The sequence below is a fragment of the Cylas formicarius genome, unplaced genomic scaffold (assembly GCF_029955315.1).
Source record: "Cylas formicarius isolate icCylForm1 unplaced genomic scaffold, icCylForm1.1 PGA_scaffold_1__22_contigs__length_36826433, whole genome shotgun sequence".
Taxonomy (NCBI): domain Eukaryota; kingdom Metazoa; phylum Arthropoda; class Insecta; order Coleoptera; family Brentidae; genus Cylas; species Cylas formicarius.
The window spans coordinates 12,462,282-12,478,453 of NW_026844264.1; the positions used below are offsets into that span (position 1 = coordinate 12,462,282).

The 16,172-nt window shown below is 35.2% G+C and overlaps 1 protein-coding gene across 1 annotated transcript; it reads left to right on the forward strand.

Annotated features, from left to right (window-relative positions):
• The first annotated feature begins 13,404 nt into the window (after positions 1–13,404).
• Positions 13,405–14,679, forward strand: LOC132696351 (craniofacial development protein 2-like). Its single transcript, XM_060661123.1, has one exon. The coding sequence runs from the start codon at positions 13,405–13,407 to the stop codon at positions 14,677–14,679; it is 1,275 nt and encodes a 424-aa protein (XP_060517106.1).
• The last annotated feature ends 1,493 nt before the right edge of the window (positions 14,680–16,172 follow it).

Sequence of the window (16,172 nt, forward strand, 5' to 3'; positions counted from 1 at the left end):
AAAATTACTTTGAAAACGTATTAATATTTTTGGGAAACCCTGGATTTTCAGTGGTACATTAAATACGAAACTATCAGTTTTCACTGCAAAGGGTTTTAATGAAGAAGCTAGATATTTTGATAGAGAATATGTTAGAGAACCAATGTTGCTGATAATAGGTCGAAGAGGTAATCCTGGTTTTGTGAATTTTAGGGAGTCCGCAGAGACAAGGAATTTCAGAGTCTTGAGGGGTGACACACTTTTTCAAGGAGTCTGATAGAGAAGAAGCCTTCGTTGCGTTCCATAGGTGATGTAGTATCTTTGTTGACGATATCACCCATCTGTAAGAATATCTTAAATATCACCATTTCCTTTATCTGGTTTTAGATTTTAAAGATTTTAGGGCAATACGTTCAGACTTTGGAATATTAGAGTTAGGTGGTTTAGATTTTTAAAGGATTTTTGCTGTTTCAAATCGAATTTCATTAGCTGTTTGAGGCGGTAGTTTGTTTAGGACAGACTCGACATTTGAAATGATTTCCTCTTTTGGAATAATGCGTCGCGCAAGGACGAAGTTGGAACCTTTTGCAAAAACTGATTTTTGCGTGTCCGAAAGTTGGTGCGATGATACATTTATCACAGTGTTAAGCAAAACTAGATTTTAGAAGAATTTTATAAGCTGATGAAGTTTTGACATGATGGGCTATTTTAAGAAAATTGGGGTCTTTACAACTTAATAAAAAGGTCAGTGCGATGATTGGCGAAATGTTCTACTGCAAGTTCTACTCAAAAAGAATCGACGCAGCAGGAGGAATCCAGAAGTTTTGTAAATAGTATTACAGTAGCCTGTGGAAGTTTATTTGAAAAATTGTTGTTTATGTTATTTTCCTGTTTATGGGGTCGTCTTATTTTATTCAGTTTTATTTTTCGGGTTCCCACTACTGGGTTATGGTCTACTCCGATGTCGGTACCAGCATATGTCTTTGCTCCATGTAATGCGTTTCTATATCTCTGGCTAATCAGTAAAAAATCTATTTGATTTATAACAGTAATGGTCTGGAGTATGTTGTGGTGACTACCAAGTAAGGGACGCTTAAAGCATGTGGCAGTGACGATTAGAGTTTCATTTTCTAGAGTTCACCTCTTCCATTCCGGTCTCCAAGGCCGAAATCATCGACCACATTACCCACTCTGGCATCTTAGCTAACTTCATCAGATCCTTTATTTCCTTATAAAGCATTATATAGTGTTGAAGCATAGACCAGAATGATATTAATTAATGTAGCAGAGCTAATCTATCTGAGTACACCACAAAGTTCTTTACTGTATTAATGAGATCTTTCGGTATTATAAATCGGACTCCATTGAAATGGTTTGCATGATTGTTGCCGGAATAGTAAAGTGTTGCTTGTTCATCGTACATTGCTGTATCATACAAGGTTTTTACATCCCAAGTTCCAATCTTAATTTTTAATGGTATTTCCATTTCCGGGTGGGTCCTAGCATTACTCCTTGCCGGGATTCTTAGAATCCCTTGCCTGCCGCCGACTAGGGGCCGTTATCTGTACTTCTGCCATGAATGTCTTTCTTGGAAATTATAGCTTTCTGCACCGCTGTGCAAAACGCCGCTTTAATGGTTTGCATAACTCGGTTCGATTCGTCTGCGTACAGTTCTGGGAATGCTATCTGCCTGATCTCAGGGTTAGTTTTGGTCCCCGCCACCACCCATATCCTCCCACCTGGGGAGGCGCCCGATGGGGGACTAGCAACTCCAAAAAAATTATATAAATATAATGAATTATGAAGAAACACCCGGTATAAGTGTTGTTAAGTATAATGTTGTTCTAATTTTATAACTTCAATTTTATTAAATCATCTCATTAAGCCCTCAAGATAGAAATCGGTATTTTTATGGACTACGTAGTTCGGGAGGGCACAGTTTGTACGTATTCTTCATATCGCTGCATCTTATTGATACTTTGTCTCTGTTCTGTTTCTTATGTATTATATTGTTTTAAAATTCCTGCGTTTTGCACTATTAGTAATTGTCAAATCTGTTAGCCTAAAACGTGGTTCAACTCGCTTTTTACAGTCTAAGTAAGAAAATTTGTAAACTATTTAATAGTGCTGAGTCTGTGTTTTTCAACATATAGCCAGTTTTCCTCTCTTTTACTACGCTAAATAAATGTCCTTGAAACTCATTAATCATAACTGTTTAACAAAGTTTGAGAAAATTGAAACTTAAAGAAAATTAGGATATGAAGGAGTTTTTGTTTTTATCAATAGAGAAAAAGTTGATGCTTGATTGTCCTCATTTGTTTCCATTGATATAAGGATTAATTTTTGGTGCGTAGTTTTTTGTTAGATATTGAAAGTTATATAACAGAATAATTCGTTTTTTCTTACTTGTTTCAATTGCATGGACTATTCTGGAAAAAAAAAGTCAGTAAAATTGTCCAAGGAAATATGTCAAGGCAGTCGTAAAGGTGAAATACATTTTCGGGCCTTAATAAAAAACACATCCGCGTTTTATACCGACAAAGCAAAAAAAGCTTAATAAAATTCGGTCATCTTATTTTTTTATGAAAATGAACTCCGGAGGAGTAACAATAAAACCGTCTGGAAAAAATAAAAATACTTTATTTCGCAACACGTGCCACTTTATGGCTCTAAGGTCTGCTTAATTTTTCAGAAGGAGCACCGTCCTTGTCCGTTTCCCGTAGGCGTTACTTTTCAAAATTGCTTGCATTCGCCGAATTGCTTACTTTAACGTTTATTTTAATGTTTTATATAGACAATAAAATTTTCGACCGAGCCGACTGAAGAATATTAATTTCTAAAACTTAAGATTTTTCCGAATCATTTTGGTGTCGGTGTAGCAGAGATGAATTTCTTAAATTGTACGTCATGTCGTTATTGGACTAAATTACATATCGAATAGTCCAGACTTAAACCGTTAAACCTTTAGCGTCGAAGTTTTTTTGTGAACTTTATTATGATTTTTGTTATGTTTTCGAGAATAGAGAAGTTTGTATTCCTATTGTTTAAAACTTATAAGTCATTTTCTCTAATTGTGACCGAAGACAATGTAAAAATATGATGTTGAAAGTGAAACTACTTCCATTGCCTTTATTTGGCTTAATTACATATGGTTTCGATGGAACAGTCTCCGTTATCAAGTGTAAACTAAACTATATAGGGTCAAGGTGGCAGCAATGGTTAGGGCGTGCACAATGGATCACACGCTATTCCTGCGAAAGGGACAGAGATATCTGCTTTCTCTCTCACTCGTTACTTCTATTCGGCAACGGAACTCGTTCGAACTATTTGGTGTGCGTCGTTGGCCAGGCTGATTTGTGCTGATCATTGTTTTTGGTTCTTGGTTGCAAAAATACGAATTAGAAGGTAAGACTTGAACCTTTCTATCATGTATTTTCATATCTATAACTTAGTGCTGGTATACGTGCCTTAAAATGTACTTAATTAGGCTTATTTTCCTGCAGAAACTTTTGATTAGTATGTTTAATTTACGGCTGGGTACAATTTTTAAATATTAATGGCGTCCTAGTACACAATGGCTCAGTCTTCGTAAGTACACAATGGATCATGATCCATTGTGTACCCAATAGAATGAGAGTTGGTCGTAAATTAATTTTTGAGTTTTAGATGTTTTTTTTTTTTCACGCAGTGTTTGTTTCCAGAATGCCACGTCCAGAAAGGCCGCGAACAAGAGGGAAGACTACCGCAGCTAGTATGAAGGCAGCTTTATTAAGAATTGAAATGGGTGATAGCCTCCGCAAAGTGTCTGGAACAACTGGAATTCCGTTTACAACATTAAGACGGTATTATTTTAAGTCAAAAGCACAGGGCACATAAATAAATAAATAAATTTCGAGTTCCCAATGTGCCTGACATATCTTTCGTGAAAGAAGATGACGTCAAATTGATATTACCAAAGCCAAATTGTAGTGGCAGTACCTCAAGACAGCAGTCTTTCTATAGTTTCCCATTAGATTTATCTGCCCTCAACGTTAATTAAGTCATTTTTTAATTTTGTTTGTTTGTTTATTACTATGATCTCTAATATCAGAAGTTATGTTTATGTCGTTTGTTATTGCGCCTAGATGTAAGAAATCAACAATATTTTCAATTTTAATTTAAGTTTCGTTGTGTTCTTTTTTTCTAGTCCTTTGTTTAGTTACTGGTTATGACCTAGAGAATCAAGAAGCTGTCATTTATGTTTTGTTCAAGTTTAGTCGTTACCAAAGTGATATGTGTTTAGTTATTACTAAAAGAGTGAGTTATCATTTACCTATTCGTACTTGACTTATTAGTACCTAGTCTCAAAATATAGTTGCTAATTATAATCTAGCGAATAAGGGATTTGTCAACCAATTACTTATATACCTGAATTTGTTTTATTTTTATAAATATAAATAAAAAATTATATCCATTTTAGTATGTCCATTCTTTAATACTTATAAAAATAATTATCCATTGTGTACTCCAGTGATCCATTGTTTACTTAGGGGTGAGCCATTGTACCCTAACCTTAGTACACAATGGATAATTTGCAAACTTAAAAAAAAAATGGTCGTCATGATGCAACCAACCTATTATGTCAAAAAGTAATCGTGGGTAATTAAAGTAGTGGAGCCATAGTTTGTTGAAAATAAAATGAAAAGTTATAACTTTCATAACTTTTTTGCTACAGCGTGTCAAACAAAAGTTGATCCATTGTTGCCACCTTGACCCTACTCGTACTAGTTTGACCTATTTTTGCGTGACCGAGTGCAGTGACTTCTAAGACTCTAGAACTAGTGTGCTTCATTAGTGGTTAGAATCTTGGGTATTTCCGATTTTCGAGAGAGACAGAGAGAGAGGGAGAGAGTTCGAATACAGGGTACTCGATATACTGCGGAAGCGTCGCTTAATCATTATTTCTGTACAATGTGTATTTATGGCTCAATTTTGATAATTCTTTTTTGCTTTTAGAGATTTTTTCAAATTGAAAATGACAACAAATTCGTGTTCAAGATTACCTAAAAGTGACTAGACGGATACCCAAAGTCTTTAATGTAACAAAAAAATAATTAAACTTTGTAAATAACGATTATTTTGTATTTGATTCTAAGATTTTACAAATTTTAATTATACAAATTTCAAAAATAATAATAAAAGAAGCATTTTAAGGGACACTTATTTTTTAGTATCATCTTAACACAGCGGCATCTTACCTTTCGAAAGACGTAAACAAAATTAAAACATAAATTAACGATTGAATTTGACTGTCGAATATTCGCTTCTCCATGGCAAACTTGGTTTTACAAACGAAAACAGTATGCCGACGTTAATGAATTTTAATATTTCTGTTATTTTCATTATTATTAGTCTGTTTATTTTATATTTAATCATCTCTAATTATATTTAATTTTAAGAAAATCGTTAGTGTCCGCATTCGAACTTCAAGGAAATCAGGATAGTTAGGTTTTATTTGGTCCTGAATAAGAATTCGTTGACATTTTATTCTTAAAGAAATCCCTAATAGTCTTTCTCGATATTTGACATCAAAAGTTAGTCTCAATTAGCCATAACTTCAGGTTGATATAATAAGAAACATACGATTTTAGTGTGTTTTTGAGAGATGTATCCAACAAAAAAAAAATCAAAATCAAACCGCTTGGGCTAGCCAAAAGTTAGATACAAAAGTTAATTGAGGTATTACAAGCGTTTAATTTATTTTAATTTTGTATGTACACGGTGTTTAATGTGTTTAATTTCTCGTGGGCGAGTATCAACTTTCTTATTTTAAGTTGGAATATTACTTCATTTTTGAATTCTCTATAAAATTCTAGACATATTTTGTATACGTAGGTCTAACCGTTTTTGAAATTTTTTTATGCGAAAAATGTAAAATGCCAATTTCTTCATTCGGAAGCATTTATTGTCTCACTTGAGTAAGTTTTCTTGAAGACAAAGGACTCGAATAACGAATTTCATAAGAAATATCTATACATATTAAAGATAAAATATAAAATAAAATTAAAAACGAAATTAAAAAACTTTTTTCTTAAATGGAAACTACCTATTTTTATAATCTTGTCATATTTAGTATTAGGTTGTATATGCCTAATATTTTTATTTTTTGAAATATTTCCTTTTAAACATTTGTCTATGGCAAAAAGTTTGCTGTTGAAATATAACTTCAGTTCGTGTAAGGCGGCTATGACGGCGTTTAAAAAAGACAAGTGCTTCTACTATGATTTACCATTTCTTAGTTAATCATAGTCGCTTATGAAGGTCCAAAGATTATATAAATGTGTATATGTATTATTTATACGAAATAAGACCAAGGAAACGCGATAACGTTGGTAAATATTATATTAACGTACGATCAATAAAAAAATAATATCTTACAAGGGATAATCATTATTGTAACAGTTTCAATAGGTCTTCCATTTTGAGCAATGCAAGTAGTTTAAAGGGTTTCTTAATAAATACTGGCAGTTCTAAGTTCCTCGGCAGTTGGCGGCTTGTGTTTGTAAAGTTAATCTTTAAATGTACCCTATAGAAAAAAATCTAGGGGAGTTAAGTCGAAGCTCCTTGGAGGCCAGGCGTAACTACCATTCTCCCCAATAGTGTGCATTTAAAGAGGTGCTAATTTTTTGACTTGTGTGAAAAGGAGCGCCATCCTGCTACTAAATTAAGTTTCGTCGTTCCGTTTCAGGCACTTCATTTTCAACAAAGGGATGGATAATATGTTAAAGCTCTAAGTAGCGTTGGGAATTAAATTTGACCTGATCTTGTAACTTCCATATGTTTTTTATTATTCTTGGTGCTCCAGTAATGGGTATTTTTCCTATTAAAAATTTTAGTTCATGTTGTAAATATGGAGTTATCTGCCCAAATAATAATAGCAAATATATTGTCTGAAAAGTGTGTCTTCATAAGTTGTTGCAAAAATCTACCCTATTGTTGTAATCTTGTTGCTATACTTTCGGTACTGGACAGAGTTTATAAAATCAGTTGTTTATTTGAAGGATCATTTCGGGTTGAATTTTCAGGAGTCTCTGCAAAATACAACAAAATATTAAGTTACTCTTCATCATTGAAAATATGATGACGTCCATTTTTTTCTTTCTTCAATGTTCCATATATTCTGAGTTGGTAAATCCTGTTGAAGATGTTGTTTTCTGAGCCTCCCTAATAGAAATTTTTGTTATATAATATCTAAGAACCAGGTTTTTATTGTTCTATATCTAACTTTCTAACATATCAATTTTTTCCTCTGTGGTAAACCTTATACGCAAGCGAATAAATTAAATTTATAAACGATAAATAAATAAATCAATAATGTGTCAAAAAATATTTGAATTATGACAGTAATCAACAACAAAACACGCGTCCAAGGAGGCATCCAGGTAGCAATTGTTTTGTTCAAACGCCGTCATAGCCACCTTACACTAACTGAACTTATATGGTAACAGCATAGTATTTGAGATAGACGAATGTTTAAAAGCAAATATTTCACAAAGTAAAAATATTAGGAATATAAAATTGCCTTAATTTTTACTGCTAAATATGACAAGATTATAAAAATAGGTAGTTTAGATAAAAAAAAAGTTTTTTGACAGTTTCCTTAATTTCATTTTTAATCTAATTTTTCGCGATCCCTGAATTTATATGTATCGAATTTCTTATGAAATCCGTTATTCCAGTCCTTTGTCTTCAACAAAACTTACTTAAGTGAAAGTATGAATGCTTTCGAATGAAGATATTAGTAGATATTTTATGTCCTGCAAAACGTCATTTTTAGCATAAAAAATTAAAAATGGTTAGACTTAGGTAAAGACATTATACACAAAATATGTCTATAATTTTGTATAGAATGCAAAAATGAAGTGATATAACAGGTGTTTTATTTAAAATAAGAAAGTTGATACTCGCCCGCGAAAAATGAAACACCCTGCATATACAACATTAAAATAAATTGAAGGTTTGTAATACACAACTAACTTTTGTGTTTAACTTTTGGCTCTATAGTGTATGAGCGGGGCGCACACCCTGTATTGCAACAATATAAAAATTGAAAATGAGTTTAAAATCCCTAAAGGTACTTCTCTGCTCTTTCTCTCTTTTGTTAAATAGCCTCAGTTGACCATGACTTTAAGTTGAAGCAATAAGCATTTTTCAAAGACTTATCCAACAAAAAAAATCTAAATCGAACCATAAACAAATATTTTACAAGTGTTTAAGTGGGACACACACACTGTATGTATAAATACCCTATATCGAAATTGGTTTGTCGGTAAGTTGCAAATATATTGCTTCAGTTTTCTTAAAGCGTTTTTTAGGTTTAAATTTAAAACCGATAAGCTTTTCGTTAAAGGTTGATCACTCTAATGAATCCGTAAAGGTACTGAATCGCCAACGATACCAAACGCACTATATGTTGAAGCGATATCAACATGAACCATACAACTCAAACAGTTAAACAATACCGCCATTCAAAATTTTACCGCCGAAATAGCTCAATATCGTTCCCGGCAGAGGTCTGATTAAATTGTAAAATCACCAATAGCATCGACAATGTCTAACCATTGTTTCACGGTGAGATTTGTGTATAAGGGAACTTCTCTGTAGGTCTACCTACCTACAAGTGACTGAATCAATTGAAGTCGAAATCTACTTAAATTCCCAACTGGCAATTTTGTTTCAAATGGGAAAACGATCAAGTCCGGAACACATTATCAATTATTTGTAATTCGTAACATAATACGAGTCCGGCGTAGGGTCCCGTATATATTCGCCGCCATCCGGTTCAGGTTTATGGTTTTCAGGTGTCGTAAACATGCCTTATTACCCCCCTTTACGAGCGAAACATTTCCATTTAGGTATTTCGCTTTTCCGACCTATTCGTCCGGGGGTTATTCGTTCCTTACTTATTTCGGACAACCATAAACTATCCGGCAACTTTTCCGACGTATAGGTATCGGAACGGTAGCCATTAAGGATTTATGTGGATGTCGGTAAATTTAATTTGGCGGCGACACACGGGGTGAATTTCCGAGCAAAGGAAGTCTCGAAGAAGTGACGACGAGGGCGCGCCCGAATCGTATATCCAATTTTGACAATTTGTCAAAAATGGGGAAACGCGACTTTGCATTTACGTCGGTGCACACGGTCCCGTAGTTCTGATATATTTGTTCGGGTTTCGGTCTCGATCGATTCTGTTTACTTTTAAATTTGTCTCCTTATTGAGTTTCTTATATACAGGGTGATTCATTAATAACACAGTTCTACAGTAATTTTCATGTTTGAAAGCTATTTACTTATTTGTATATTTTTTGCGGGCATTTTTTCCATAACACACATATTTTTGCTCTATCACGTCATTTTTTTAATAGCGCTCTATATCTTAAAAATGTTATGTCATGAATATGTTTGTTGTTAAATGTGATTTGGCAACACTGGATAATATTAGATTTCTCTGCAAAGCAACAAAAGGCAAACTATAACTTCTGTTGTGAAAAATGTATACCAGGCTTATTTTCGTGTTAAAAAAAACGTATGAAAATTTAAGACTTCTTTTGAAGAAAATAAGCTACCAAGAACATCAGTGGATATTTTGTGGTAACCTTAAAGGGCTGTGAATGCTCCTAGGGCAACAGGGGGGCTATACAAAATGTCCATGCTCTATTTGTGAGTGGAATAGTCGGACAAGAGATAGACATTGGACTAAAATAGACTGAACTTCTAGAACAAGCCTTACACCTTAAATTAATCCCAAAAAAGTTTTACTGCCTCCTCTTCATATCAAACTTGGCTTGAAGTAGTTTGTTAAAGCTCTTGCCAAAAATATTTGTGCGAGAAATTTTCAACCATATCTTAGGAGGCTTAACTGATGCTAGGCACGTCGAGGATATTTTATCAAATCACTCGACTACATTGGAGAAGAATTCTTTTTTCTGCATGACAATGTTAGACCGTACATCGCAAGAATCGTGCAAGATTACATTACAGAAGTCGGTTTTCAAGAATTCGAGCTCGACTTTGTAGCCCAACCTCGATCCCAGAGCATATTGTTGCAGTAGAGGAAGAGTGGCTTAACATTCCAAAAGAAACAATAGCGAACTTGATTAGATCTATGCCTAATCGAGTAAGAGATGTTATTAGGGCAAGAGGGGATCATACCAATTATTAAAAAATAAGTGTTGAGTTGCTAATTGTCAATAACGCTATTTGTTTTTAGTAATAAAAAAAGTTAATTTGACTCATGTACTTATTTTACTATGCTTAACCTAAAAAGCAGAAATAAAACAGCATATTTTATTTTATCTGATCAGTAGTTTCCATAAAAAATTGAAATTGAAATCAAAAGTTCACAATGGGTCGATTTCTATGCACGCGTCTAGTTAAGTTCCTACGGATTGAGTGTAAGAATAGCACTTCATCACCGTGATGGAGAAGTCTTTGGTTAGTGTTCTTATTCTATTTTTCCTTTTTTTTTAATTCTCTGTTTTGCTCTATTTTAATAAGTAATTACACAGGTCTACAGTGATTTTGATGTTTGAAAGCTGTTTGCTTATTTGTATATTTTTGGGGACCCTTTTTCCAAAAAACAACATATTTTTGCTCTATCACGTCATTTTTTTATAGAGCTCTATATCTTAAAAATGTCATTTTATTAATATACATACTTATGACATGTTTGGCATGATTTTTAAATGAATTGATTTTTATTAAATTGAATGTATTTGGCAACACCGCAGAATATTAGATTTCTCTGGAAGGCAGCAGAGTTGGCGCTGAAGCGTCAATACAACTTTGTAATCTGCTTATGCGTAGTTTGGTTGTATTGGTTGTCGTGCTACTGTGTTTGCTGTTGTCTTCGTTGTTCCTTATTTCCAGTGTTTTATAACGTAGAAATATGGAAAGAAAACATCGCGTGAACAATCCAAATAACTTTTGTAATATCTGTGGTAGTTATGTCGTAGTAAAACTTCTTTTGTGAAAAATGTATGCCACGCTTATTTTGGTGTAAAAATTGGGGACCAAAACAAGTCCTGGGCTCCTCATACTTGTTCCGTTTGGTAATTATTTAAATATTTAAACTTTGGTGTTCCTATAGTATGACCAGAGTCTAAGAATAACAGTAATGATTGTTATTTTTCTTCGTGTCATGTTCAAGGATTGAACAGAAAACATAAGAAACCTACTGTCTATTCTAGTCTTGGCTCTGCTATTCGACCAGTTCCTCATGGACTAGGTGTACTTACCACCCCAAAAGAACTAGAAAACGTCGTATCGTCAGAATCAGAGGAATCTAATTTCGACCCCAGATTTCACACCAGATTTCAGAGAGCCAGGAGTGTTTAACCAGAGTGAATTACAATATTTAATTATAGATTTGCACCTTCCAAAGGATGCATCCGAATTGTTAGCATCCATACTTCGTGACAAACATTTACTGGCACCTGGCGTCACATCAAGCTTATGATAGCGGACTACTGCTGGATGTTAAAACGGGATTTGCCCTTAAAAACACAGAAAGACGACGATTTCACTCAAAAAATTCTGAGTAGAGTTTTTTTCACTTTGTTAACTAGGCTTCCACTTTTTTAGGGAGTAAAAAAATAAATTATTTTATAAATATCGTTTTTTTCTTTTAATATCGTGATACACATAAATCAGTTTTCAGGTTCAGTTTTGTAAACCTGTGTGATTTATTTATGTAATTTTTTTTTTGCGTAAAGATTATTTTCATACACGTCGGTTGTTTATTAATTAAACTTCATCGTTATCATCGTCCAACAGGATGATTGGCGAAACATCAGCAATCCAGAAGATTTGTAAATTGTATAACAGTAGCCTGTAGAAGTTTCTTTGAAATTTTATTACTATTATTACTTTTAGTGCGTTGTTAAGTTAAGCGTTTGTTTATATTGGCTTTAATTATGGTCTGTTTAATCTTGACACACCAATCTCTGACACAAATTTATCGCACTTAAAGTTCAAAATGTAATTTTGCATATATTTTTTGAAAACATCCACACCTGGAACAATCTTAATTTTCAACGATTAGTAAAACAAAAAGCTATTCTGCTACAAAAAATGCGAATGACACTATTGGAATGCAATATTGTCATTGCACAAAGCATACGTAAATTTATTTTTGTTTACTTATCACTGGCAGAAGATTTGAGTTTTGATAAATATACGTAGACGGATTAATGGCTAAAATAAAAACAAGCAAGTTTTATTTTCACTTATTCTACAATCATAATATAGTTAAAATAAAATATAAAAAAAAATTGTTCCGTTTGTTATATAAACTTTTGACTATATATTTTTCTTATGCCCTCTGTCTGAACTTGCGATTTTACAGACATTACATTTTAAATCTCGTCTACTTAACTTAAATCCAAAAAAGCTGAACAATATTTTTCACTTTTTGCGAAATTTATATTTTTCTTATGCCTCACTCCGATCGAACATTTATGGGATCACCCTATATGTTTTTTGATAATGAAAAAAGTTAATTTGACTCGTGCAGTTATTTTACTATGATAAACCTAAAAAGCAGAAATAAATTTTAATAAATTTAAACTCGTTTTAAAGCCTATTAAATTGTCTTTCAAATAACACTTTTTTTTGATATGATCAAAAATGAAATTGAAATCAAAAGTTCGCAATGGACCGAATTCTATACACACGAGTCTAGTTGTCTTCCTACGGATTAAGTGTAAGAATAGCACTTCATCACCGTGATGGAGAAGTCGTCCTTGATCAGTTTTCTTATTCTATTTTTCCTTTTTTAATTCTCTGTTTTGTTCCATTTTATTTAGTAATTACACAGGTCTACAGTGATTTTGATGTTTGAAAGCTTATTTGTATATTTTTGGGGGCCCTTTTTCACGTCATTTTTTTATAGAGCTCTATATCTTAAAAATGTTTTATTAACATACATACTTATGAAATGTTTTTTTATTAAATTAAATGTGATTTGGCAACACCGGACAATATTAGATTTCTCTGCTAACTTGCTTATGCGCAGTTTCTTTGTATTGGTTGTCGTGCTACTGTGTTTGCGGCTGTTGTCTTCGTTGTTGCGTATTTCTAGTGTTCTAGAACGTATTAATATGGAAAGAAGACATTGTGTGAACAATTCAAATAACGCTTGTTATATATGTAGTAGTTATGTCGTGGGGTGTAGGGGTTATGTCGGAGAGGTAGTACCGTTTGTTAAGGATGGTCACTCCAAGCGTCGTAAGACGGGCGGAGGTCTCAGACAACTGGTCCTCACGAGACACCCAACTCTCACTTGTTGGCTCCAAGCGCCACACCCCGGCACACTGTGTTGACCCACAGACTAAACCAAGTGAGGGTAGCCAGATATGATGAAACTGCAGCGTCTGACCCACAATGGGCGGCTGCAAACAGCGTCTGCTCCCCATGTTAGGGGCGGCTGATAAAAAAAATCCAGGAAAGCAACGGGAAACTACCTGGATCATATATATTCCCCAAGACATCACAATGGATATACAAAAACAAGCAACGGCCCTCAGTCCCGGGCACCCCTTAAGTGGGGAGAGGGTGCGAAGAATCTCCCGGTTTTCCAATGATGTCCTAAGAATAAACAAAGAGAAGAGAATTGGCACATGGAATGTGCAGAGCATGTACCAGGCTGGGAAGGCGGCAAATATAGTGAAAGAGGTGAAACGGCTACAAATCGACATACTGGGGTGCAGTGAGACACGATGGCCGGACTCGGGACACTGCACTATAGACGAACACCATATATATTTCTCCGGAGACCATACTACCAGAAATAGAAACGGAGTAGCAATAATCCTGAACAAGCAAACCAACGAAGCTGTAAAAGGATTTATCCCCATCTCGAGCAGAGTTGCACTGATAAAAATCAAATCAAAACCATTCGATTTGAATATCATACAGTCATACGCACCTACGACCGAGAGCAGTGAACAAGAGATGGAAGAATTCTACGAACAGCTTAGAACTGCCCTCAAACATACGAGGAGAGAAGAAGTTAATATGATGTTGGGAGACATGAACGCCAAAGTTGGGCAAGGAAGGGTTGAGGATCTGGTAGGCGAATTCGGGCTGGGGGTGAGAAATGAGAGGGTAGAACGCTTAATAGAATTCTGCGAGGAAATGAACTTTACTATTATGAACACCTTTTTCAAACTGCCCTCGAGAAGACTGTACACCTGGAAATCCCCAGCGGATAGCAGCCACAGAATCATAAGAAACCAAATTGACTTTATAATGATAAACCGAAGATATCGCAACGCAGTTGTATCCTGTAAAACCTACCCAGGCGCAGACATACCGTCAGATCACAATCTGTTGTTGGCACGCACTAAACTCCGATTAAAGAAAATCGTCAAAAAAAGGCACTCAGGACGCATTAACGTACGGAAACTCCAACAAGAAAACATACTACAGCGAACCAGAGATAAAATTAACAACGAACTAGGCAATATCTCACAAACAAGCAATCACGGAACAGAAATAGAAGACCTTTGGAATAGAATAAAAACATCCAAGGTCTCCGTCACGGAAGAAGAGCTGAGGCAGGATAAACAGGCGAAGAGACAGGAATGGATGACGGATGCTATACTGGAACTTATGGAAGAAAGGAGACAATATAGAAACAGGGATACGGAAAAATAACGAGAAGTGCATCGGAGAGTTCTGAGAAAGATCAAAGAGACCAAGGAACAGTGGCTGCAAGAAAAATGTGCTGAAATTGAGATACTGCAGGCAAAACACGATAGTTTTAACCTCCACAAGAAAATAAAAGAAGCAGCAGGACGATTCCAAAGACGGCATACAGGAGTTCTCCTCGACTCAGACAACAACACCATCACCGAAGTCGACAAAAAACTAGCAAGATGGAAAGAATATATGCAGAAACTCTTTGGAGAGGAAAACGTAGACAATGTGGCTGCAACGGTTAACACTGAAGGACCTACCATCACACAAGAAGAAGTGGAAGCAGCTATCAAAAGGTTAAAAAACAACAAAAGCCCTGGACCAGATCAAATACATGGAGAAGTCCTGAAGCTACTGGACTCCGAACAAATAAAACTGATAACCACCCTTTTTAACAAAATCTATATAGATGGCCAACTGCCAAAAGATTGGCTGATGTCAACATTTATCCCGCTACCCAAGAAAGCGAACGCAACTAAATGCTCAGAGTAGAGAATTATAAGCCTGATGAGTCATGCTTTAAAGGCCTTCCTCAATATAATACAAGCACGAATTTACAAACGACTCGACGAGAACATAAGTGCTAATCAGTTTGGCTTCAGGAGAGAACTTGGCACTAGAGAAGCCTTGTTCGCCATACAAGTGCTGATCCAACGAGCACGGGACGTCAATACAGACGTTTTTACTTGTTTCATAGACTTCGAGAGGGCTTTCGACAGGGTTCGGCACGATAAGCATGCTACGAGAATCAGGAATGGACAACAGAGACACGGAGATCCTAGCAAAACTATACTTACAACAAAAGGCTATGGTTCGAGTAGAAAACACAACGTCAGCAGAATTTAGCGTTGGATGGGGAGTGCGCCAGGGCTGCATACTGTCGCCTCTCCTGTTTAACGTGTATTCAGAACATCTATTCAAGGAAGTATTGGATGATACAGAGGACGAACTTGTAGTAAATGGTCAAATTATAAACAACTTGAGATATGCGGATGATACCGTTCTTGTGGCCGACACTGCGGAGGGGCTTCAGAGACTTGTGGACCGAGTGGCGACTGCATGCGAAGGATACGGTATGAAGATAAACTGTAAAAAAACACAAATATTAATTATCAGTAAAAACGATATTGGAAACCTACAGTTTACTGCAAACAACGAAGCCATCAAAACAGCAGAGACAGTTACGTACCTGGGCTGTACTTTGAACAAAGATTGGGACCACTCTCGAGAAATAAAGTGCCGAATCGAAAAAGCAAGAAGCACATTTAACAAAATGAGAAACATACTCTGTAACCTATCCCTCAGCGTCCGCACTAGAATAAGGGTCCTGAACTGTTATGTTCTCTCGGTCCTCCTTTATGGGACAGAAGCATGGACCCTTACCGATGCTTCGTGCAAACGTATAGATGCCTTCGAGATGTGGTGCTACCGCCGCATCCTCAGAATTTCGT

Coding starts and splice junctions, on each gene's coding strand:
- LOC132696351 (XM_060661123.1), top strand. CDS start 13,405: ATGGGCGGCTGCAAACAGCGTCTGCTCCCCATGTTAGGGGCGGCTGAT.